This window comes from Watersipora subatra, chromosome 1 (assembly GCF_963576615.1).
Source record: "Watersipora subatra chromosome 1, tzWatSuba1.1, whole genome shotgun sequence".
NCBI classification, from domain to species: Eukaryota; Metazoa; Bryozoa; class Gymnolaemata; order Cheilostomatida; family Watersiporidae; genus Watersipora; species Watersipora subatra.
Window position 1 is genome coordinate 43,883,196 of NC_088708.1, and position 25,436 is coordinate 43,908,631.

At 34.7% G+C, this 25,436-nt stretch overlaps 1 protein-coding gene across 2 annotated transcripts in view; it reads right to left on the reverse strand.

The window, feature by feature from the left end:
• Positions 1-25,436, reverse strand: part of LOC137404010 (shootin-1-like) — a 32,599-nt gene that overhangs the window by 3,665 nt on the left and 3,498 nt on the right. The window contains exons 3-13 of one of the 2 annotated variants that reach the window (XM_068090173.1): positions 24,728-24,820; positions 15,144-15,238; positions 11,599-11,749; positions 8,550-8,626; positions 7,264-7,387; positions 6,488-6,582; positions 4,597-4,734; positions 4,056-4,230; positions 2,966-3,035; positions 1,488-1,598; positions 1,401-1,438 (exon numbers count right to left, since the gene is read on the reverse strand). In XM_068090173.1, the coding sequence (XP_067946274.1) occupies positions 1,435-1,438; positions 1,488-1,598; positions 2,966-3,035; positions 4,056-4,230; positions 4,597-4,734; positions 6,488-6,582; positions 7,264-7,387; positions 8,550-8,626; positions 11,599-11,749; positions 15,144-15,238; positions 24,728-24,820 (1,133 nt within the window). In that variant the 3' untranslated portion in view covers positions 1,401-1,434. Of the gene's footprint in view, positions 1-1,400; positions 1,439-1,487; positions 1,599-2,965; positions 3,036-4,055; positions 4,231-4,596; positions 4,735-6,487; positions 6,583-7,263; positions 7,388-8,549; positions 8,627-11,598; positions 11,750-15,143; positions 15,239-24,727; positions 24,821-25,436 lie in introns of those variants that run through there. The other variant, XM_068090168.1, reaches the window with a different exon arrangement.

Consider the following 25,436-nt stretch of genomic DNA (forward strand, 5'->3'; position numbering starts at 1 on the left):
ATGAAGGAAACTGTGTGAAGTGTTGAGACACAAAGCAAATGTAGGAAACTGTGCAAAGTTTTGAGACACAAGGCAGATGTAGGAAACTGTGTGAAGTGTTGAGACACAAGGCAGATGTAGGAAACTGTGCGAAGTGTTGTGACACAAGGCAGATGAAGGAAACTGTGTGAAGTGTTGTGACACAAGGCAGATGTAGGAAACTGTGTGAAGTGTTGAAACACAAGGCAGATGAAGGAAACTGTGCGAAGATGTAGTGACACAAAGCAGATGTAGGAAACTGTGCGAAGTGTTGAGACACAAAGCAGATGTAGGAAACTGTGTGAAGTGTTGTGACACAAGGCAGATGTAGGAAACTGTGTGAAGTGTTGAGACACAAGGCAGATGAAGGAAACTGTGCGAAGATGTAGTGACACAAGGCAGATGTAGAAAACTGTGCGAAGATGTAGTGACACAAGGCAGATGTAGGAAACTGTGCGAAGTGTTGAGACACAAGGCAGATGTAGGAAACTGTGTGAAGTGTTGTGACACAAGGCAGCTGTAGGAAACTGTGTGAAGTGTTGAGACACAAGGCAGATGAAGGAAACTATGCGGAGATGTAGTGACTCAAGGCAGATGTAGGAAACTGTGTGAAGTGTTGTGACACAAGGCGAATGTAGGAAACTGTGCGAAGTGTTGAGACACAAGGCAGATGTAGGAAACTGTGCGGAGTGTTGTGACACAAGGCAGATGTAGGAAACTGTGCAAAGATGTAGTGACACAAGGCAGATTTAGAAAACTGTGCGAAGTGTTGTGACACAAGGCAGATGTAGGAAACTGTGCGAAGATGTAGTGACACAAGGCAGATGTAGGAAACTGTGCGAAGTGTTGTGACACAAGTCAGATGTAGGAAACTGTGCGAAGATGTAGTGACACAAGGCAGATGTAGGAAACTGTGTGAAGTGTTGAGACACAAGGCAGGTGTAGGGAACTGTGCGAAGATGTAGTGACACAAGGCAGATGTAGGAAACTGTGTGAAGTGTTGTGACACAAGGCAGACGTAGGAAACTGTGCGGAGTGTTGAGACACAAGGCAGATGTAGGAAACTGTGTGAAGTGTTGAGACACAAGGCAGATGTAGAAAACTGTGCTGGAAGTGAAGAGACAAGACAGGTGTAGAAAGCTTCAAGAGCTAGGTTACTAAAAGATATACATAGAGAGAGAAAGAGAGCTGTGGTGATAAGAACAGCAGTAAAGAGATTTGAAAGCTGTGAAGACAAAAGAAAGGGTTTAGAAAGTGGAAGTGAATATGAAAGGAGTAGAAGGCTGTAAATGGTATAACAATAAGAGCTAGGATTCTACTACAAGTAATATGCAGTTGTAATCACAGAAGTTAGTGCAAGAAGTTAGTGGCATTTTGACAAGTACCAGCTAACACCAACTTCAACTCATTTTAGAGTCACCTGAGAGAAACACAGACATAGAGATAATACTGGACTAAATATAGATTACCTGAGAGAAACACAAACATAGAGATAATACTGGACTGAATATAGATTACCTGCTCCAACTACCCTCTCCAACTTCTGCTCTTTTTTCTTCTTCTTGGAAATAATCAGTCGCCTAAAACAAATCTCTGAAATTATTCTATTTCAGAGCTGACCAGACAGTACTTGGTCAGACATGTAGATAAGAACTTGACACTGTTTACCAGCTGTAAATCATACACTACACCATAAGATACTACTCATAGAATTTTTTTTATGGATCTGTAAATTAAAAAAATTAAACTGACTTACAAGTAAGTGAAAATATTAAGCCATCAGTGCGACCATTTCAACAGTATTTCTAACCTGAATACTGATAAATTTTGTAATAGGTAATTTAACATATCCTGAGGAAGTTGCAGAAGGCTCACCATAGACTAAAAACGAATTTACACCTGGACACTCTGATACTTCTGTAGGCCAAACAACTGGTTTTATAGAACAGATAGAACGCTGCCCTTGGTTGCTGCATATCTCATGTTTTTCTATCATCATAATGCCAGTCAACATTAAAACATCTTTCTGCATCATCATCAATATTTCAATTTTTTGCAGAAATATCAACATAATCTTTTTAGCTTAGATAACAACCAAACACATATCTTTCTACTTGGTATGCAATTACTACACAAGATTTCCTGAAGTTTTAGTAAGTTAAGATTTTGTGTTTTTATTTACTGATGTTTAAAACCTGATTGCATATCCGCAGGTGATCTTTAAGAATTATCCAATGACTAGAGTTGTATAAACCACTGTACAGACTGTTTATATACCAAACTTAACCAATAGCATTGAATGTACACAAATATATTATTAATAACTAAATTGAAAAAAAGCATCAACGAGTCTAATTAAAAGCTTATCCTTTAAGCTAAAAATGTTTGACTGCATCAAAAAGCAGAGATCCCACGTTCAAAACATTTTTGAGTTTTGACTCTAATGTTACTTTATCACTCAGTGATTTCTCAGGTTATTAACCTGTGAAGTAGTCCAGCAGCAGAAAGTAAAAAAGAGATACGTGTTTTATTTAATAATGTAATCCCAATGTAGCGTACAGCATAATCAGACTTTCCAGTCTGTTATTGACCATCTATGAACATGTAAATTTGATTTGACAAGATGGAACAACTCCTAAAACAAGTCTCAAACAGAGCATAAGAGGTAGTAACAAGGTTCTTACATTGAAAATTTTGAGCTAATTCATCAATTTAACTTATAGAGAAGTAGCAAGGCCATTTACACAAAGTACTTTCTCAAAGTTTTTAGTATATATCTTGCCTCAAAAAAACCATGTTAGAACTTACAAAATTTGCAAGAATTAATGTTTCCTAAACAACGTTATGTAAAACCTTCATGCTTACGTAAATTCAATCTCTATAGTAACAGGCATAAAAAAACTTAATCATCCTACAGGTTAGATTGAAGGGCAAATAACTAACTTACCCAATTCCGGCAGCGGGTCCTGGTGGTGGTGGAGGGGGTGGTGGCAGAGGAATGTTCAATGCAGCAGCCTCTAAAAGATAGTCATACTTATGAATGTGTGGAAACGATTTATCTTCCTACTAGCTCTTGTATTACTAGCAGCACGGGCTCGACAGAAAGAGGGGTAATCAGTGATCAAGATAGGGTAAGACAGACTGATTCACTCATAATTTTATGTTACAGAGACTGATCTGTAGATAAGTATGTAGTTATCATGTAACACTGCTTAGCATGGTTCTCTTAAGAGCTGAACCATATATAAGAGGGTGCCCAGTAATACCCTCTGAGGCCCTAAGAGCCAGATTTGTCACTAATATTTGTAACACAGGTCATGTGGTATATCTGCTACAGGATAATCAGGATAACCAGCAAAACCTAGTGAAACCAGAATACAAGTAATAATTACAAGCCCACTAAAACCAAAGATTTTAGTTTTATTGTAGATGTGAAGGGTCAGCACAGCTATTGAAAAATTTTATTTCACTCATCTGTACGACACACCAAGCCACCTCCAGTATTTAAAGCACCGCCCTTACACAAAGTGATTATAAGCAGTAAGGTGAATTCACTGTTCAAAAAGCTCTATTCATTGCTTAGCCACAAAATATTAATGATTTTTTACGCTGAAATGATAATTCCTGATATTTTTAGATCACACTGAATACACATAACTATAGTCGCGGAAAAGAAGCGACACGGAATAATTTTCCATTTGAACCAATGACAAGAAACATGAACCTCATACTGTCTGTGTGTGACAGAATGTGAACTACTGCGGCAACTAGCCAAATACAAATCAATCCAATAATGGTGAAAAAAGATGGCTAACTTTTCCTGGCATCAACCCAATAGCAGTAAGTAAACAAAATGGCTGACATTGTCTAGCATCAGCCCAATGGCGGTACGAAAACAAGATGGCTGACACTATCTAGCCTCAGCTCAATAGCAGTAAAAAAAACATGGCTCACACAGTTTAGCCAGTTGTGAGGCTTTAAAAGAGCTGAAATATACAGTAGTCGTACATTTTTAAATGGATCTTCACAAAACTTACTCTCTTTCTCCATCTTGACTATCTTACATCTCAGTTCCTCATTTTCTTTTTTCTGTGTGTCGAGTTCGTCGTTGAGTCTCTCTATGTCGTCCTTCACTAAATCAAGTTTCTCTTCAAGGTTTTCAATTGTGCCGTGTGATGCGCTGTCCTTGAGCTGCTGCTCGAGACCTTCCATCTGTTGACATTTACAGTTATACTACTTTTTTTACCCTCACTTTCCTATCTTTTACCTGACTTCCTTATGCCTTATAGTGTTAGTGAAAACATATTTGCTTTAACAGCATTTTCAGGTATAAAATGTTGTGAAGCTGAGCATTCCGAGTGTGGCACTACAAGGGAGGCTTTAGTTGTTCAACTGCATTCCAGCTGATAGCCTGACAGTTTGTGTCTTAATATCGTACTTTATAAGAGAATATATTGCATCACATTTATTTACTTGATATTTACCTCTCAACACTTACACTGTTGAGCCTCCGTATCGCTTGCAGCAATCATGCTAGCTTCTGTCTAACGCTAAATAAGTCAGTGCACCAGTAAATACCTCAACTTTGTATTTCATTTCCTGTTCAGTTAGCTCGGTGTGCAATTTGTCATTTTCTTCCTTCAGCTGAATGATAGCTTCACTTTCAGTTTCAGGAGTCTGCTTCGATTCAAGCAACGAGGTTCGCTTTCTTTGCAACTGCAAGATAGGAATCAAAGAATAGCAACAGCATTTTCGATACTAGTAGAAAAAATATGGTTAAACATATTACGGAAGCCAGCCCAACTTAATGGCAAGTAATATGACAGTAGACTCATTCCTACTATTGTTCTACAGTGAATTCTCACTACTTCGCGGTTCATCTTTTGCCGTTTCCGTTTTCACGGAGTAACAAATGATCCTTAAAAAATTCAATATTGACAAAAATGTTTAAAAATGAGAGAAAATAAAATACACAAAATACAGAAATCTCTCTTATATTCTGACCTAATGTGATCCCTTCATGAGCATCGTTGGGCTAGAAGCTGTCACAGTTCACTGTTTTCCTGTTGTTTTGTGAAGTATAAAAGTGCCATGCGCATGTGACCCTTTTGATCAAGTTTCTTACCAGCCCATAACGCTCAAAATTGTCCATGGAAATTATCTTACCGATAAATGTTTACGATTCATGAAAAAGTGTCTTTATTAGATATGAGTTTATTTGTTTCTATTTTGCAGATTTTGCTTGATAACGGGAAGCGCCAACCCCAATTAACCGAGCAAAGTGAGACATTAATCTATATATATAACAGAAAGATGATGAGTCAGTAAAATGCTGAGTCATTACATCTCATGCTTTTCTATTATTGCACCATCCAAGAAAATGATTAGTCTATGCATTGCATGTTTCTATATTATTTCGGTTAAAGAAAAATAATCTCTACCAAATTTTTAGCTAGTGAATTTAATTCAAAATGGCTTGTGTCAAAAAAAAGTACTGTAAAAGCTCTATTTGAACTCCATGCGGCTGTGTTTTTTAACCCTTCCCCTATGGTGGCATGTTATATGAGGTGATGTTCAAATAGAGGGCAGTGCTGTATTTTTTAACTAGCCTGTCAAAATTTTGGGAAGATAAATATAACCAACTACGAGTAAAGCGATGATAATGTCGCCTATATGTTTCACTCTTCTTCGTACGGAGCGACAGACCGTTTTTCATCTAGTTCGAAGTATCAGGGGAGTTAAACTAAAAACTACTTGATTATAAAGTGTTAGCAGAATACAGTTATTAATCGCTAAGATGAAACTGTAAAGCTCTGAATTTAGATAACGGACTTCGATAGGCCACAATAATAGCTGCTATTACGATTTAGGCCTATGGTGTTTTTGAAACGTATTCTCATGGTTCATCAAAACGGTTTAAAGTCTTCAGGTATGATTGTAAACCACATTATGGACAAATCTAAAAACGATAGACTTAGACCTTAATGACTTTGAATCAGAGTAGTTCAGATGATTGTGACAATCAATCTTCTCAGGTACACCGTCATTAAAACAATGGCAACTTTTACAGCAACAATAAAAGAATTAATTGTTACTGATGTAACTGAGTCATTCTTAGTTCGATTTGGCGGACACTTCTCTACTGATCCTTTCTATTTTGGGGTCGTGAAGACATAATGAATGTCACAGTGACAGTTTAATAGAGGTGATGTTAAATTAAAGGGTGGCAATGTATTTTTCAACCCTTGTTTTATAATGGTGTTCTATTAGAGGTAGTGTTCAAATTGAGGTTTTATGGTAATTACAATTTTTTACTGAGCTAATAAAAGCATTGTAACAAAAAGAGAATTTTTATAAACTGTGAAGAGTGAAAGGAAAAAACTCTCAAACAGTAAACATACAATACAGTAACAGACATTTTTACGACTTCAACTAATCAAAGTTGTAGCATATATAAACCAACAATTACCTCCCCTGCGTAACTTTCGGCTTTTATTCTCAATGCCTTCTCTGTTTCATACATATCATTTAGAGAGGAATAGTCCACCACGGCTAATGTAGACGCTGAAAAACACAATTACCATTTCTTCCACCCTATATGACATAACAGGTGAGCATGGTGAATATTTCTAGGAGCCTTCAGCGATAGGCTTCAATGCTAAGTTATTCACCAAAGTGATAGCAGTGAAGATATGAGTGTGCATGAATAATTCATTATACTCTTGTTAAGTCACTTGGTTTAGCCAGACAAATGTAACATCTCGCGGTACTTGTGCTAATATTTAGTGAAAATAATAGAAAAAGTGATAAAACTGTGACTAGTGTTAAAATATATATAATCACATATGATAATATCTTTTCATCTTTTTATTTTTTATCAAGTGCACTCCAGCCTTGACATGATATAGCTATAAATCTACTTCAGAATGTTGAGCTAAACAGCCTGATCATAGAGTAAAACAACTAAAGAAACTGATCATAGATTAAAACGTAACTGATACGAATCATAACCTCAGTAAAAACTCCAGACAGTTTTATCAGTTTCATATACAAAATGTTATTATATATATTCTTTCAAATAATTAAACTTTTTAAAGCAACTTTAAATTTATTAGGCAAAATTTAATTTACTTATTTCTCGAGTTGATGATAATAAAACATGCCAGCTGTCTGCAGCCTATGCAGTTCACTTTAACTTGTCTATTATAACAGAATAACGCAGACCCAGAGTGAGAGTTGTCAAACCTCTGTTTATAGCCTTCAATTCCCTCTGATGCTTCTTGATAGCCTGGGTGCTGCTGCTCAGCTCTTTCTCCGTCACTAGACATTGCATCTTATATTCCTCTCTCTCCATGGTCACCTCATCCAACTGAAGTCCAACATAACCTTATCATTTCTTTCAAGATAAACTCTTATACAAGCCAAAACAAAGATACATCACAAACAACTGCAAAGCATTGTATATATAAAAAGTTAATATGTTTAAATAAACATTTAGATGAACTTTTCACGTACAGCGGATAGTAATTGCTGCCAGAAACTAGGTGGCACCTTTTCCTACACTTCAACCAACATTTCAGTACTTACAGCTTGTTAAGCTAAATTTTATTGAGTAGCAAGAAAATGACTTCAAGCTGTTTAAAATTTACGTTGTGGAATCCTAACAGACCTGTAAGTCTAACTTACTAGTAATTGAAGTCAAGTAATAAAGACACGCCTGGGCAGCACAAGGTTAAAGCCAAGTGTTTATATTGTGGAGCTGATCTGTCAGCTCAAAAAATGACAACTGGATAAGTATTAACACTAAAAATTATAACACTGTTATTCTTACAAGCTACAATATTTTATTATTTAGATTTTTATTTTTAGATTGCAACAGACTTTGACAATAGCTGTATATAAAGTAAACTGAATTCTGTGTTAACAACAAATGATTATAAAAGAGGATAACTTGAGAAAAATGATGGATGAGAGTTTTTTAATGATTGCTAATATTTAAGTATCAATCAACACTCATAGTTTTGCCTTAATAAATTCGGAGAAACCTGTTCTGTTTGCTACTTCCATTGATAATCTCTAACAATTATGAGCCAATCAGAATGCTGCTTGTGGTCAGCAGGCTCTCAATTATCATAACAAAACTGACTAATGACAATCATAAGGACTTCTGGGTATTTACGACATGCCGGCCATTTACGATGCCTAAAGTTGAATATAGATATAGCTACTTACATATGGACCTCAGCAAAGTGATTTTCACTGGACTATGCATAAGGAGTGTGGACAGTAATGGATCAGCATTAAAAACCCTACATGGATATACAGAGGTTATGGGAGCCCCATTTGCATATATAGATTACCATGTGCATACAGAGGGAGAGTTCCATAGCTACACACAGCTTATTGCATGCATATGAAAAGTCCTGTATGCATACAGAGCAGATACATGCATAAAAGTTGTCTGCAAATGTGGAGTCTCACAGATATGGAAATTGCTGTCGGTATGTAACTATTTATACAGAAATTATTACCTGCGTGTGAAGAATGTTTATCTCATCTCGAGCTTCAAACAACTCAGCTTTGGTACGAGCGACCTCGTCTTGAAGCTCTGTCAAAACACATGCAGGCAGTTGCCATAAACATGCAGGCAGGTGTTCAAACTTATGCAGGCAGGTGTCAAAAACCTACATGTACATACCGTTATCAGCACACATGCAGGCAGGTGTCAAAGCACATGTAGATAAGTGTCAGAAATGCTACTGCATAAAAAGAACCTCCTTATCTACCAACTACAGGTGGGCTACTTAATGCAACCAGCTATAATTTTGTTATTCAATATGTTTATAGAGACACAAAAAAGTATACCAACTTTCTTGTAACTCGACCTCAAAAAAAAATTTCCAACAAGAAAGCTAAACATTACATTCTTAGGTAAAACTGATAAATACGAACACAACACACATATAAAGTGCAGGATGAATAGAAATAATACAAATTTACACTTTTTACAACTTTCAGACTTACACAAAATAAAACAAATAAGTTACATTTCACAAAATGAGATAAAAAATGATAAATATAGACGCATAACAACAAGAAACACAAAATTATATAGATTGATAAGTTACATAGCTACTGCAGTACAAACTCATAATAAACTACATGAACTGACCATAATAAGGCTCTCAATCCTTTTAGATTTCAAGCTGCCAGAATACACGTAACTGGGTTCATTATTACAAACATTATACCTTGAGGAATCTTCTCAATTGGCATTAAAAAACACTAACAACTAGACTAGGAGCAGGTGGTAACTTCTCACATGATTTGACCAAAACTACATTTATGTGAAAAACACAAATGGTGTATATTTTCAACAATTACCCCTAACAATTATCCTATGATCGTAGATACATGTACATACATGTAGGTTTCGACTCATCATTTGATTTAGAAATATTTTGAGTTGAGTATATTTATGGAAACTTTATTGAAATAACTAAAATATTGCATAAATCTAAACTAAATTTTATTTCAAATAATAGGAAGCTTGAATTGATAGTACAAAAGTTGATAACCGAAAACAGTTTCTAAATTATTTATTCAACTCTGTTTAATAACAATTTGAAAGACGGCTGCTCAGGACAGACATGGGCAGCATGCGAATATCATGATAGACCACAGAAATGGGAGTGGAACTCGGCAAGTATATAAAGCATGCTATTAGTTCTGGTAAAGTTGATTGCAGTTACACACTCCTAGCAAAGTTACCACACTCACGTCAGGGAATACTATTATGATCACACAACTCCACATTTTAAATCAAAACTCATGCAAATCAATACTAATGATGCCAACCAGACGAGTAGCAACTGTTCTCAGTTGTCACATGTATCTACAAAACAAGGTGAGTCAATGCAGAAGCTCAATAAAGATTAGTTTAACTAAAGATTGATGTTACATCATAACGGCAGCATCATCAACTGCAGCAGCGGCACCAATCGACTCCGTTTCACGGGTGCCAAGGCTTGAGGCATGAGCAAGTTTGAAGATACTAACAATTTATCAAACATTAATGAAGTGCAGTTGCATATTGGTATTGTCATGAAGGTATATATACTGATGCGTATGTGTGGTGAGATAAAAGGGAGTCTCTACACATTCCTTGTGTATGTGGTGTGAGTGGTATGTGAGTGGTGTGTGTTTGGTGTGTGTTTGGTGTGTAGGTGGTGTGTGTTTGATGTGTGAGTGGTATGTGAGTGGTGTGTGAGTGGTGTATGAGTGGTGTATGAGTGGTGTGTGAGTGGTGTGTGAGTGGTGTGTGAGTGGTGTATGAGTGGTGTATGAGTGGTGTGTGAGTGGTGTGTGAGTGGTGTGTGTTTGGTGTGTGAGTGGTGTGTGAGTGGTGTGTGAGTGGTGTGTGAGTGGTGTATGAGTGGTGTGTGAGTGGTGTGTGAGTGGTGTGTGAGTGGTGTGTGAGTGGTGTGTGAGTGGTGTGTGAGTGGTGTGTGAGTGGTGTGTGAGTGGTGTGTGAGTGGTGTGTGAGTGGTGTGTGAGTGGTGTGTGAGTGGTGTGTGAGTGGTGTGTGAGTGGTGTGTGAGTGGTGTGTGAGTGGTGTGTGAGTGGTGTGTGAATGGTGTGTGAGTGGTGTGTGAGTGGTGTGTGAGTGGTGTGTGAGTGGTGTGTGAGTGGTGTGTGAGTGGTGTGTGAGTGGTGTGTGAGTGGTGTGTGAGTGGTGTGTGAGTGGTGTGTGAGTGGTGTGTGAGTGGTGTGTGTTTGGTGTGTGAGTGGTGTGTGAGTGGTATGTGAGTGGTGTATAAGTGATATGTGAGTGGCGTGTGAGTGGCATGTGTTTGGTGTGTGAGTGGTGTGTGTTTGGTGTGTGAGTGGTGTTTGAGTGGTGCATGAGTGGTGCATGAGTGGTGTATGAGTGGTGTGTGAGTGGTGTGTGTTTGGTGTGTGAGTGGTGTGTGAGTGGTGTGTGTTTGGTGTGTGAGTGGTGTGTGAGTGGTGTGTGAGTGGTGTGTGAGTGGTGTGTGTTTGGTGTGTGAGTGGTGTGTGAGTGGTGCATGAGTGGTGTGTGAGTGGTATGAGTGGTGTGTGTATGGTATGAGTGGTGTGTGTTTGGTGTGTGTTTGGTGTGTGAGCGGTGTGTTTGATGTGTGTGTGTGTGGTATGTGAACACATGCAACAATATTCCAAGTATGAGACGATGTATAGAAGCGTGGAGTTGTCAGTACTTGGTTTCACAATTTAGTTTTGGTTGACTCGGCATAGTGAGCGCACAAAAAGATGACTCAGAGAGTGATTCATAATTTTTTATATTTATTGTCTCTTTTATTTTTGCCAGATCTCTTTTCAGAATAGCCACAGAAAAAGAACCTGCTTTGTAAATTTGGGAAAAGGTTGAAGGCCCTTCCTGCCACCAACAGTGACACGTTAGGAATTAAACCCATAGAAGTTTCTTACAGATCAGGCACTGTAGACCACTGGCACTGGCCTAGCAGGCACTGCTGCTAGGTTAATAATGCAGCATTTAGTATTTTTAATAAAAATTAATCATGCAGCCTTCAAACCCACTGGTAATGGTTTTCCCAAGCTCTTCTATTCTGTCATCCTGCGTGCCGCTTGAATCATCTATGTCAATGTCGACGGCTATTGGCTGGGCAGTCGACATCTGAGCGATTATCATAGCACTCTGTCTTTTAATCTTCTTGTTGTCATTTAGCACCTGTATCACATGTATACATGTGTGTCGCATACATGTGTGACGCATACATGTGTGACGCATACATGTGTGACGCATACATGTGTGACGCATACATGTGTGACACATACATGCGTGACGCATACATGTGTGAACGCATACATGTGTGACGCATACATGTGTGATGCATACATGCGTGATGCATACCTGTGTGACGCATACATGTGTGACGCATACATGTGTGACGCATACATGTGTGGCGCATACATGTGTGACGCATACATGTGTGACGCATACATGTGTGATGCATACATGTGTGACGCATACATGTGTGACGCATACATGCGTGACGCATACATGTGTGAACGCATACATGTGTGACGCATACATGTGTGATGCATACATGTGTGACACATACATGTATGATCTAGGTGAAGAAGTGAAGAAGGCAAGGAAAAATATGCAATGAAATGTAATATTACAAATATACTAATAAAGTTGCTAGCATTATTCGTGGATAGCACGATTAACATTAATTATTGTTAACTCTATTTATGGTTAACATTTCTTATTGTTAATATTACTCATGGTGAACATTAATTATTGTTAACATTACTTATTGTTAACATCATTATTTGTTAATATTATTTATTGTTAACATTATGGTTAAAAACATTCCTTGCTAGAGCTACTCATTGCTAACATTACCTACGATTAACATCATTCTTTATTAACTTTACTCATTGTTAACATTACTCATTGTTAACATTACTCATTGTTAACATCACTAAGTGTTAACATTACTCATTGTTAACATTACTAAGTGTTAACATCCCTCATTGCTAATATGACTCATTGCTAATATTATTTATTGTTAAAATTATGCATAACTAGCTAGAGTCATTGTTAATATTACACGCTGTTAACACTACTCATGGCTAACATTGCCCATCACTAATGCTACTTATGACTAATATTACTCATTGTCAACACTGTTCATAAATGAGGTTACCCATAGCTAATATTACGCACTACTAAAATTGTACAGGATCTCTTTGTAGTAAATGAAATCAAAGCTTGACTTTCCCCTAACAGCTATGAACACGAGTTCTTTAGATTGCAAACAGGGTTGCCTGACTGATCAATGTTCATTTGGCTCATCAGTACGGCCATGACACTTTAAAAGGGGCAGCACAGTCCAGAGTTAGCAAACTGACTAAACCAACTTCTAGTTTCTTCATCTAAACTGATTTGATATTAAAATTTAAAGATAAACTTGCACAACACTCAAGTAGATGTTATCAGAAAGTGCCAATATTTTCTTATCGTTTGTGATTGTTTTTGATGGTCGAGATGATCTGACTGCCAGGATGTTTCAAGATTAAAATTGACAAACCTTGATGGCAGTTAAAATGCTCAGATCAAGCGATCGTGTGATTAAGACGTCTATAGTTGCAAAGAGACCGACAGAATAGACACATAATGCGGCAACTTGCACGCAATAGCTGATATCAACCATAGCAACTAGTGATGTTGTTTTGCACAGATTAACTGCGATTAAGGTTTTTTGATTTTAATCTTGAAACATACATACTAGCAGGCGGATCACCTCAAACATCAAAAATGATCGCAAATGATAGAAAAATACTGATACTTTCTGATAGAATCTACTAAAATTTTGAGTAAGTTCATCTTTTCAGACTTTTTTCCAGGCAATGAGTCTGATTCAAGAGAGCATAACTCTAGCCATATTGTCTGCATCAGTCTTTGTCCTTTGCATTTGACGACTTGAAGCCATGATAGAACCAAGCCTTTCCTCAGGTTACTAATATAGTAGCTTGAAATTTATTCCGGAGATAAAGTTTGTCCAAGTTTGTCTAAAAGGCCTTGCCAAGAGAAAAATTTCTTTCAAACAATCGTCCTTATGCAATTTTTTTATTGGCACTGAAAATTGAAATTAGCAATTGATATAAACTGTCATTGAAACAAAACTGATTGTGCAAAACAAACCGTTAAAATCAACCAGAGATGTTTCGCTATAAACAAAAAGAGATGGCAGTAAAACTGTGATTAAAAAAACTAACCGAAATATTTTAAAGATAAAATCATATTGCTGTGTAGCATAGATCAGTATGGAATACGCGCAACATACATATGCATGAATATATGTATTATATATATAAATATCAAAGTTTGTGGTCTGTCTGTCTGTTCTTTGGTATGTCCAGCTATAGCTATTAAAATTTTGGAATTAAAATTTCACAATCTGCTGGACTTGAGCTCATGAAGATTGCCACTGCAGGTTTGCAATCCAACTATTTAACGATGAGACTATGAAGGCTCTTACAATTCATAGCTTTTACTATATAACATATACACCTTTTCCCCGTTTTTACACCCAAAATGACATATTAATTGAAACTCTATGAACTCTTTGACGGCTATGAAACATGATACTTTTTTGTGTTCTCGTTAATTTTTATTTCCGGTTTTTCGTAAGGCTCAATTGCTAAATCGCGGTCAAGGCCAATACTTTATATACATATATATATATATATATATATATATATATATATATATATATATATATATATATATACATATATATATAGTAGTGGTGGACAAGGAGAACAAGAAAGCTACTATAATAGATATAGCAGTACCCAATGACTACAATATAGACAGCAAAGAAAAAGAAAAGGTAGAGAAATATATCCCTCTTAGAGAAGAGATTGAAAAATGCTGGGAAGTAAGAACAACTGTAATCCCAGTAGTCATTGGGCACTGGGCGCAATAACACTGGCGCATAAAATGTGGCTTGCCCAAATACCAACAGCAATCAACTCAGATGAGTTGCAGAAAAGTGCGCTACTGGGAACAGCTAAGATCTTGAGGCGAGTGCTCAAACTCCAAGGTCTCTGGTAGGAGACCCGAGTTAGAGCAAAAACTACTACCACCCATACGGGTTAACCGGGGTGAGGAAACAAAAATTATATATATATATATAATTATATATGTATGTATGTATTTGAAAAAAATATTAAGAAGAAAGTAAACTTTTAGTAATTGCGCTACAAATTTGTTTCGTGCGATGTACTCATCAGACGCGGTTGTTTTTATTCCAACCGCGTCTGATGAGTGCATCGCACGAAACAAATTTGTAGCGCAATTACTAAAAGTTTAATTTCTTCGTAATATTTTTTTCAAATATTTCATACTCCACTAATTATCTTTTAGGTTTTTAGTGTAGAGTTCTCTTTTTATATGCTTTTGCACCTGCTTTTAGTTACTATATATATATATCTTTGCTCAAAACAAACTGGTAGTGAATTGCCAGCTAAGTACTCCTTATATTTTATATGTATAACTGATATGATAACACATAGGCAACTATTAAACAATATAAGAAGAAACCTACCTTATTAGCGTACACCTCAGCAGCTGATCTCAGAGAAACCTCCATCTCATACTTGGTCCGCATCTGGCCATATTCAGAGAACATAGGCTCAGCCACTGCAGAGTAGACACAAAAGTAAGTTTGTCGGTGCATTGCATATCGTATGTACATTATATGAATGCAATTTGCATGTCTTGGAGGCTGCCAGCATTTAGTACAAATGCTGTCTTTTATGACGATGATGGTATATGGAGTTGTCTATCTATGCTACATATACAGAATGTTTCATATTTTGGATCAATTCCAAAATTAATTGTGCTTGCGTAGATAAGAATTGAGAAACGAAACAGGAAAGAGGTTAGCAAGAGGAAAATGTAAGCAAAGTGTGACAGCTATGGGTGAAGCTAAAAAGCAGTGAATGAACTGGTAAAATAGCATTCTTTACTATAATAAGCGACACGTCTGTCCGTTTGTCCGTAAGTCTGAAGCCTCGCTTAGAGGTTAGGAAAAAATCGCTTTCAACTGGATTCAAACCTAAAACATTCAGCTGTTAGACCAACACTGACACCTTCGCCGATAAACCCCCTTACAAAAATTTGGAATAACTATGCAGCTAGTTATTACACATGACAATCACTTTAAGCACATCGGACTACCTAGTCCTGGTACGTAACTGTAATATAACAGAAGAAGTGACAATCAAACCTTGACTTACGACCACTTCAGAATAAACTTTTCAATGTGCAACAGAAAATTTGTACAAATATTGTCTTGACACACGAATATTGTCTTGACACACGAATTACCGTAATTACCAACATATGGTGACTGGAATTGTTTGATACACTACAGTTTTCTAAACTGAAGTAAAAAGTCTGTAAAAATGAAAATAGAACCTAAAAAATAGAAATTAAGCTAATTTAACTTGTCTAGTGTAAGTTATAGAATTTAAGCTGCCAAGTGTAAGTTATAGAATTTAAACTGTCTAGTGTAAGTTATAGAATTTAACCTGTCTAGTGTAAGTTAGAGAATTTAAACTGTCTAGTGTAAGTTATAGAATTTAAACTGTCTAGTGTAAGTTATAGAATTTAAACTGCCTAATGTAAGTTATAGAATTTAAACTGTCTAGTGTAAGTTATAGAATTTAAACTGTCTAGTGTAAGTTATAGAATTTAAACTGTCTAGTCTAAGTTATAGAATTTAAACTGTCTAGTGTAAGTTAGAGAATTTAAACTGTCTAGTGTAAGTTATAAAATTTAAACTGTCTAGTGTAAGTTATAGAATTTAAACTGTCTAGTGTAAGTTAGAGAATTTAAACTGTCTAGTGTAAGTTAGAGAATTTAAACTGTCTAGTGTAAGTTATAGAATTTAAACTGTCTAGTGTAAGTTATAGAATTTAAACTGTTTAGTGTAAGTTAGAGAATTTAAACTGTCTAGTGTAAGTTAGAGAATTTAAACTGTCTAGGGTAAGTTAGAGAATTTAAACTGTCTAGGGTAAGTTAGAGAATTTAAACTGTCTAGTGTAAGTTAGAGAATTTAAACTGTCTAGTGTAAGTTATAGAATTTAAACTGTCTAGTGTAAGTTATAGAATTTAAACTGTCTAGTGTAAGTTATAGAATTTAAACTGTCTAGTGTAAGTTAGAGAATTTAAACTGTCTAGTGTAAGTTATAGAATTTAACCTGTCTAGTGTAAGTTAGAGAATTTAAACTGTCTAGTGTAAGTTATAGAATTTAAACTGTCTAGGGTAAGTTATAGAGTTTAAACTGTCTAGTGTAAGTTAGAGAATTTAAACTGTCTAGTGTAAGTTATAGAATTTAACCTGTCTAGTGTAAGTTAGAGAATTTAAACTGTCTAGTGTAAGTTATAGAATTTAAACTGTCTAGTGTAAGTTAGAGAATTTAAACTGTCTAGTGTAAGTTATAGAATTTAAACTGTCTAGGGTAAGTTATAGAATTTAAACTGTCTAGTGTAAGTTAGAGAATTTAAACTGTCTAGTGTAAGTTATAGAATTTAACCTGTCTAGTGTAAGTTAGAGAATTTAAACTGTCTAGGGTAAGTTAGAGAATTTAAACTGTCTAGTGTAAGTTAGAGAATTTAAACTGTCTAGGGTAAGTTATAGAATTTAAGCTGTCTAGTGTAAGTTATAGAATTTAAACTGTCTAGTGTAAGTTAGAGAATTTAAACTGTCTAGGGTAAGTTATAGAATTTAAGCTGTCTAGTGTAAGTTATAGAATTTAACCTGTCTAGTGTAAGTTAGAGAATTTAAACTGTCTAGGGTAAGTTATAGAATTTAAACTGTCTGGTGTAAGTTAGAGAATTTAAACTGTCTAGTGTAAGTTATAGAATTTAAACTGTCTAGTGTAAGTTATAGAATTTAAACTGTCTAGTGTAAGTTATGGAATTTAAACTGTCTAGTGTAAGTTAGAGAATTTAAACTGTCTAGTGTAAGTTATAGAATTTAAACTGTCTAGTGTAAGTTAGAGAATTTAAACTGTCTAGTGTAAGTTATAGAATTTAAACTGTCTAGTGTAAGTTATAGAATTTAAACTGTCTAGGGTAAGTTATAGAATTTAAACTGTCTAGTGTAAGTTAGAGAATTTAAACTGTCTAGTGTAAGTTATAGAATTTAAACTGCCTAATGTAAGTTATAGAATTTAAACTGTCTAGTGTAAGTTATAGAATTTAAACTGTCTAGTGTAAGTTATAGAATTTAAACTGTCTAGTGTAAGTTATAGAATTTAAACTGTCTAGTGTAAGTTAGAGAATTTAAACTGTCTAGTGTAAGTTATAAAATTTAAACTGTCTAGTGTAAGTTATAGAATTTAAACTGTCTAGTGTAAGTTAGAGAATTTAAACTGTCTAGTGTAAGTTATAGAATTTAACCTGTCTAGTGTAAGTTAGAGAATTTAAACTGTCTAGGGTAAGTTAGAGAATTTAAACTGTCTAGTGTAAGTTAGAGAATTTAAACTGTCTAGTGTAAGTTATAGAATTTAAACTGTCTAGTTTAAGTTATAGAATTTAAACTGTCTAGTGTAAGTTATAGAATTTAAACTGTCTAGGGTAAGTTATAGAGTTTAAACTGTCTAGTGTAAGTTAGAGAATTTAAACTGTCTAGTGTAAGTTATAGAATTTAACCTGTCTAGTGTAAGTTAGAGAATTTAAACTGTCTAGTGTAAGTTATAGAATTTAAACTGTCTAGTGTAAGTTAGAGAATTTAAACTGTCTAGTGTAAGTTATAGAATTTAAACTGTCTAGTGTAAGTTATAGAATTTAAACTGTCTAGGGTAAGTTATAGAATTTAAACTGTCTAGTGTAAGTTAGAGAATTTAAACTGTCTAGTGTAAGTTATAGAATTTAACCTGTCTAGTGTAAGTTAGAGAATTTAAACTGTCTAGGGTAAGTTAGAGAATTTAAACTGTCTAGTGTAAGTTAGAGAATTTAAACTGTCTAGGGTAAGTTATAGAATTTAAGCTGTCTAGTGTAAGTTATAGAATTTAAACTGTCTAGTGTAAGTTAGAGAATTTAAACTGTCTAGGGTAAGTTATAGAATTTAAGCTGTCTAGTGTAAGTTATAGAATTTAACCTGTCTAGTGTAAGTTATAGAATTTAAACTGTCTAGGGTAAGTTATAGAATTTAAACTGTCTGGTGTAAGTTAGAGAATTTAAACTGTCTAGTGTAAGTTATAGAATTTAAACTGTCTAGTGTAAGTTATAGAATTTAAACTGTCTAGTGTAAGTTATAGAATTTAAACTGTCTAGTGTAAGTTAGAGAATTTAAACTGTCTAGTGTAAGTTATAGAATTTAAACTGTCTAGTGTAAGTTAGAGAATTTAAACTGTCTAGTGTAAGTTATAGAATTTAAACTGTCTAGTGTAAGTTATAGAATTTAAACTGTCTAGGGTAAGTTATAGAATTTAAACTGTCTAGTGTAAGTTAGAGAATTTAAACTGTCTAGTGTAAGTTATAGAATTTAACCTGTCTAGTGTAAGTTAGAGAATTTAAACTGTCTAGGGTAAGTTAGAGAATTTAAACTGTCTAGTGTAAGTTAGAGAATTTAAACTGTCTAGGGTAAGTTATAGAATTTAAGCTGTCTAGTGTAAGTTATAGAATTTAAACTGTCTAGTGTAAGTTAGAGAATTTAAACTGTCTAGGGTAAGTTATAGAATTTAAGCTGTCTAGTGTAAGTTATAGAATTTAACCTGTCTAGTGTAAGTTATAGAATTTAAACTGTCTAGGGTAAGTTATAGAATTTAAACTGTCTGGTGTAAGTTAGAGAATTTAAACTGTCTAGTGTAAGTTATAGAATTTAAACTGTCTAGTGTAAGTTATAGAATTTAAACTGTCTAGTGTAAGTTATAGAATTTAAACTGTCTAGTGTAAGTTAGAGAATTTAAACTGTCTAGTGTAAGTTAGAGAATTTAAACTGTCTAGTGTAAGTTATAGAATTTAAACTGTCTAGTGTAAGTTAGAGAATTTAAACTGTCTAGTGTAAGTTAGAGAATTTAAACTGTCTAGTGTAAGTTATAGAATTTAAACTGTCTAGTGTAAGTTATAGAATTTAAACTGTTTAGTGTAAGTTAGAGAATTTAAACTGTCTAGTGTAAGTTAGAGAATTTAAACTGTCTAGGGTAAGTTAGAGAATTTAAACTGTCTAGTGTAAGTTAGAGAATTTAAACTGTCTAGGGTAAGTTATAGAATTTAAGCTGTCTAGTGTAAGTTATAGAATTTAAACTGTCTAGTGTAAGTTAGAGAATTTAAACTGTCTAGGGTAAGTTATAGAATTTAAGCTGTCTAGTGTAAGTTATAGAATTTAACCTGTCTAGTGTAAGTTAGAGAATTTAAACTGTCTAGTGTAAGTTATAGAATTTAAACTGTCTAGGGTAAGTTATAGAATTTAAACTGTCTAGTGTAAGTTAGAGAATTTAAACTGTCTAGTGTAAGTTATAGAATTTAAACTGTTTAGTGTAAGTTAGAGAATTTAAACTGTCTAGTGTAAGTTAGAGAATTTAAACTGTCTAGGGTAAGTTATAGAATTTAAGCTGTCTAGTGTAAGTTATAGAATTTAAACTGTCTAGTGTAAGTTAGAGAATTTAAACTGTCTAGTGTAAGTTATAGAATTTAAACTGTCTAGTGTAAGTTATAGAATTTAAACTGTCTAGTGTAAGTTAGAGAATTTAAACTGTCTAGTGTAAGTTATAGAATTTAAACTGTCTAGGGTAAGTTATAGAATTTAAACTGTCTAGTGTAAGTTAGAGAATTTAAACTGTCTAGTGTAAGTTATAGAATTTAAACTGTCTAGTGTAAGTTATAGAATTTAAACTGTCTAGTGTAAGTTAGAGCAACTTGCATTGCATATTTCTATTTCAAATCTCTCTCACCAATAAACCTGTGCATTGCCCAGCCCATATTTCCATTCACATGTCTATAACGACAGCACTAATCACACTCCTTCATATAACATTACTTTATTGTCAATTATTTCATTTCAATCCGAAATATTTTTCAAGTAATGCCATACAACAATTATAAAACAAAAAAACAGAATAAAGAGGAACAGTTAACCCCTAAAATAAAATAAATTATTTGACATAGAGTGTTTAAAATACTTTTTTTTGGAATTAGGTGGAATATTGTTAAAACAGCTGGCAATGATATTCTTAAAATAATTGTTATAGATTGTATGCAAATCTTATTGATTATTGGTTCATTAATTAAGTGTTGTACATACTATTATAGAATAAATTTATGTAAATGATATTCGTAATTACCTGAAATACTTATTCTTAAGTTTTTGAGCTAAGGAACAATATTAATTGAAATACAATGCATTATAATAAAAATACGTGCTGCAACATACAAAGGTTTGGATATACGAGGCAAAATAGATTAACTTCTTAAGTTAAGGCTTGACTGCAGTAAGGAAAATGGGGTATATAGAGAAAATATATACATGTAGAATAGATACATATGTAGTTTACACTGTAAAGTAAAGTGCTCAACAATTGAGTCAATCAGAGCTGTGAATAAAGTTGATTAAAACTACAGGTTAAAATCATTACTACTAATAGCTTCAAGCAATTGACATGCAATCTTCTGGTAGAATGACTAAAGTGTATAATGTGTAAACTATAAAATTAATTTTTAAAGCTGATGGCTTAGCACTATTATCTAATATAATCATATATATGCGTACAGTTATGTTATTGAGCTTATCACTACTTATTGAACCGCTATCACTATCTCACTTCATCATTCCTTAAGAGATACTTCAGTTAGATAAAGCATGCGGGAAGCATCTGAAGGCATTCTCAGAGGTTTAGAAGGATTTAAAATAAACATCCTTTAACACAATGGCAGCGCCTATAAGGAGGTAAGTAGGCCTAAGTGTCGAGAAAAAACATCTGCTCATCATCATGGCATAACTTCCTCTAAATCAACGCTTACAAATAAAGGGCTTCCATCCCCCCCCCCCGCATATGTCCAACATCCTCTCTACACAGAGGACATGTTTCATAGAATCGTTAAACCCTTTTTACATCCATTCGCCATAAAGCAAAAAGGTAGATAATGAACAAGAAAAAGATTGGCAGACAATGAATTGTTGTCGATCGCTTGAAAAAACATTTTTCAGTATCATTTTACACGATCCTTACGGCGCTACACGTTGTTGTTACACCGGCTGCAGACACTGAGTACAGTTATGTTGTTAGTCTAGATAAGAGGAAGTTGACAAGGTGGAGCTAACTGACTGGAGTAAAGGAATAACTCTGTTTAAAGAAAACCCTGACCTAGAGAGACCTCACTTGACACCACAAAAGAGAGAATGAATAACAATGCCTATTAGAGGGCATTATTATGTTCCGATCCTATGAGCAGCGTTCTATAACTTCACTCCATTTTTCATGATCTTTTGGGTAAGCACAAGGAAGTTTGTTGAGCTTTATGAAAGCAAACAAAGTTAAATTAATATGTTTGGGAAAGAAGCGATTCAAATAGCAATGACATCGGTAGCTTACAGCTGTCGCCCGTAGTGAAGGCTTGTTCCCTGATTGCACAACTATTACCATTCTAAAAAAAACTCTATTTCAATTCAGTGAATGAGCCACAAACGACTGTACATTACTAGTTATGAAATACAAAGTTACAAAATCTTTTTAATGCTTAATGTAGACAAATTGCTGTCAATTTTGACCGTAATCTGGTGAACCAATGCGCGTGAGTTTTTAACCAGTATTCTACTAAGTGTTCAATTCGAACTTTTGATGAAAAGGTTGTGAACTCTTCTATTAAAAGAAGGTTTGACAAACACACTTCATGCATGCAATCATCTTCTTTTGTTCAGATAGTCAGTGTTTCTCACACCCACCAAATTTCATGGTTAGATTTGGAAATTTGACCAGATGCTGTCATTTTAGCGACGGCAAGTTTCTGCACATTCTTTGTTGTATTTTACAGGTGAGCCCAATAAAGCAATGCCTGAAACTATTACAGTCTCTTTTGGCTTCCAAACAATTGCGATTTTCTTAGTATTAGATGCCAAAAAACTAATAAACTAAATTACGGTAAGTGTTGTCTTCTTTTTCATCCGAACTATGATTAGAAAAAGAGTACGCAACGCGATTCGTCTTTTATGATCGCTGATCGACTTGATGTGAATGCTCACCACAACCAGTCTAACAACTGTCTGTTTGAGTTGCATGACCGGGTTATGAATTCATTTCTTAAAACTAGAACCTATGTAATAAACGTTGTGATCAAGCAACACTAAAAAGCAGCGGGCAAGAAAAAATACAAGTAGAAAAAGCCCACAAAAAGCCTTGCAAGAAAATGTGAAGAGGCTGGAATGAGACCAATGAGAGCAGCTCTGTCAGATGATAACCGCGTGTGGTGACAAAACTTGTGTCAAATCATATAATAGAAGCAGACACAGAGTAATCTTCGTAAGACAGACGTGTCTTAGCGTTTCACACGGAGCAGTTCTTATTCGAGTCTCTTCCTACAACTCTATCAAACGACGAAACACCTTTTTAGGTTCTCACCTTTAAAGGCAGCTACAATGTGGCAACAACAATTAATTCTACCATCATGTAACTGAGAGAATATTTACAGCTATGATGCTCTATGCAGCTGCAGCCAAAGACATCGACAGAAAATAATTCTTATCAATTGTGCAATGATGAAAACAGAGAATGAAAGATATGACAGCCGCTTAAACTGTTACAGATCATACCGAGTGGCTCCCATGTTGAAATAAGATTAACAGCAAAGATATAGTAAACAGGAAGTAAACAGGTTTCTCGCAATGGACAAAGATTTTGATCCAAAGTTAAAGAAACTCCGAACTTGATTTGGATTTTCATTTCACATCTCATAAAAAATGATTTTCATAAGGCGATACTAGATTTATGAATAACATATATATTATATAATATTAAATTAATTGTTTTAAATGAGTTAGAAAATGCAGTACTAGAGAAAATGTTAATAGAGTATAAATTACCTATTATATAATACCATATATTTAATTATCTGTAGGCAGTCGCTAGGAACTAAGGCTAGGAACTAAAGATATGCAAGTAAAAAACAGTGCTAAAGACGAGAGTTATGTCTCTACTGTAATACGTATATAATATACTTCACTGATTCCCACACACTTAAATACAAGTCATATCTATTTAAGTTGTAGGTTATAAAGACAGAAATACTTAATCGTAGATATTAACTTCATTTGCATCGGTCGATGCCGGTTAAAGCAGATTAGACCAGGAAACAAAAAGTAAAGTAAATTATGTGTATTCAAAGAACAAACTCTCTTTACATAACACTGTTCTATAATATAAATTGGCGAGGTTTTGTTGATTGGGGTAAAATGAGTGGTTTTGTTAAGGAAGTAGGAATGTAATGAATGATCAGACAGATTGAAGATAAGTCTTGAGTTTTTTAAACAGCAGATATCTAAAAACACAGCTCCTCAGCATTAAGAGCATTTAGACACTGGTCGTAACTGTCCATATCCGATAGCAGAATTCTAAAGCATAATTTTTGAAAGCATTCTAATTTTTCTTTATCAGTTACGCTGATACTGGCTAGTAAACCTACTTAGTGCAAGGCTGGATGACTCAATAAAAACAACGATTTTATTGGCTAAAAAAATCTCAATTAGCACAATAACAACCACGCTAACTTGGAATAAGAACTCACTGTTAATGTGCTCTATATCAAATTGGCCAATCACATCTAAGCTGAACAGAATGAAAATGATTAAAAATCACCAGCCTGACAAACTAAAGATAATGCTACGTTATTCAAACAGACATGAGAGAAGGGCAGAAACGAAAGACAGAAGGGAACGAGGAACTCATCAGAAATAAACAATTTGAGCAAATGAATTGAATTCTGACAAGAGAATTCACTTAATAGCGAGACAGCAAAATACATATTTACATTTAGATCACAGAAAATGGAATTTCGGTACTTTCAAGTATAGCTTAAATTCAGCAACAAGTAAGTTGCGCTATTTGAAGCCTAGACTCATACGCCTCAAACTCAGCTTCTCAAAACAGTTGTAAGATCACAAACTATATACATAAGCTAAAGTCCTACCGTTCTGCAGCTTGTCCAACTCTCCTTTGATAACTTCATGATCCTTGACCAGCCTGTTGTACTTGTGGAGAAGATCATCGTAATCATGTAGGGCTACAAGAGAATGTTCCAGAATGATACATTTTAATATTGTTATCTAGGATACATTTTCAGCTTTGCTATAACTAACCTGTGTATAATCACAGCTGGAGGAGAAATGTTTCGCCTACAGTTAGACTGATACTAAATGTGTTGTTTTATATGCAGGAAAGATGCTTGTCTAATATACATGTACAAAATTGACAGAGTGTTGCACCAAAAGGTTTTGCTTATATTATATAATTAGATTATATAATATTACACAAGTCAAATGCCTGGATTGAACTGGTAATAAAATAGTTACTCAACAAATTTGAGTAACTTCATCGCTACAGACAGTTGAACGATTGTAATGTAGTGGTTTAGATCACTAGTCTTCAGACCTGGAGGTTGCGAGATCAAATCCTCTGCGAAGTGGACTTTTAATTGGCAGATATTAATTTTAAGATTTATAGAGATTATTATAGATTGTATAATATGGCCAGCTGCCTACATGCAAGTTCCTCATGTCAAACTATTTGACAATAATGAGCTATGTTATACCATGAGTCACATACAAGTGCGACATGTCATTCGAATGGCATTTTCAACAGGTTATTGTACTACACGTCATTTAAAAAGACATTTACCA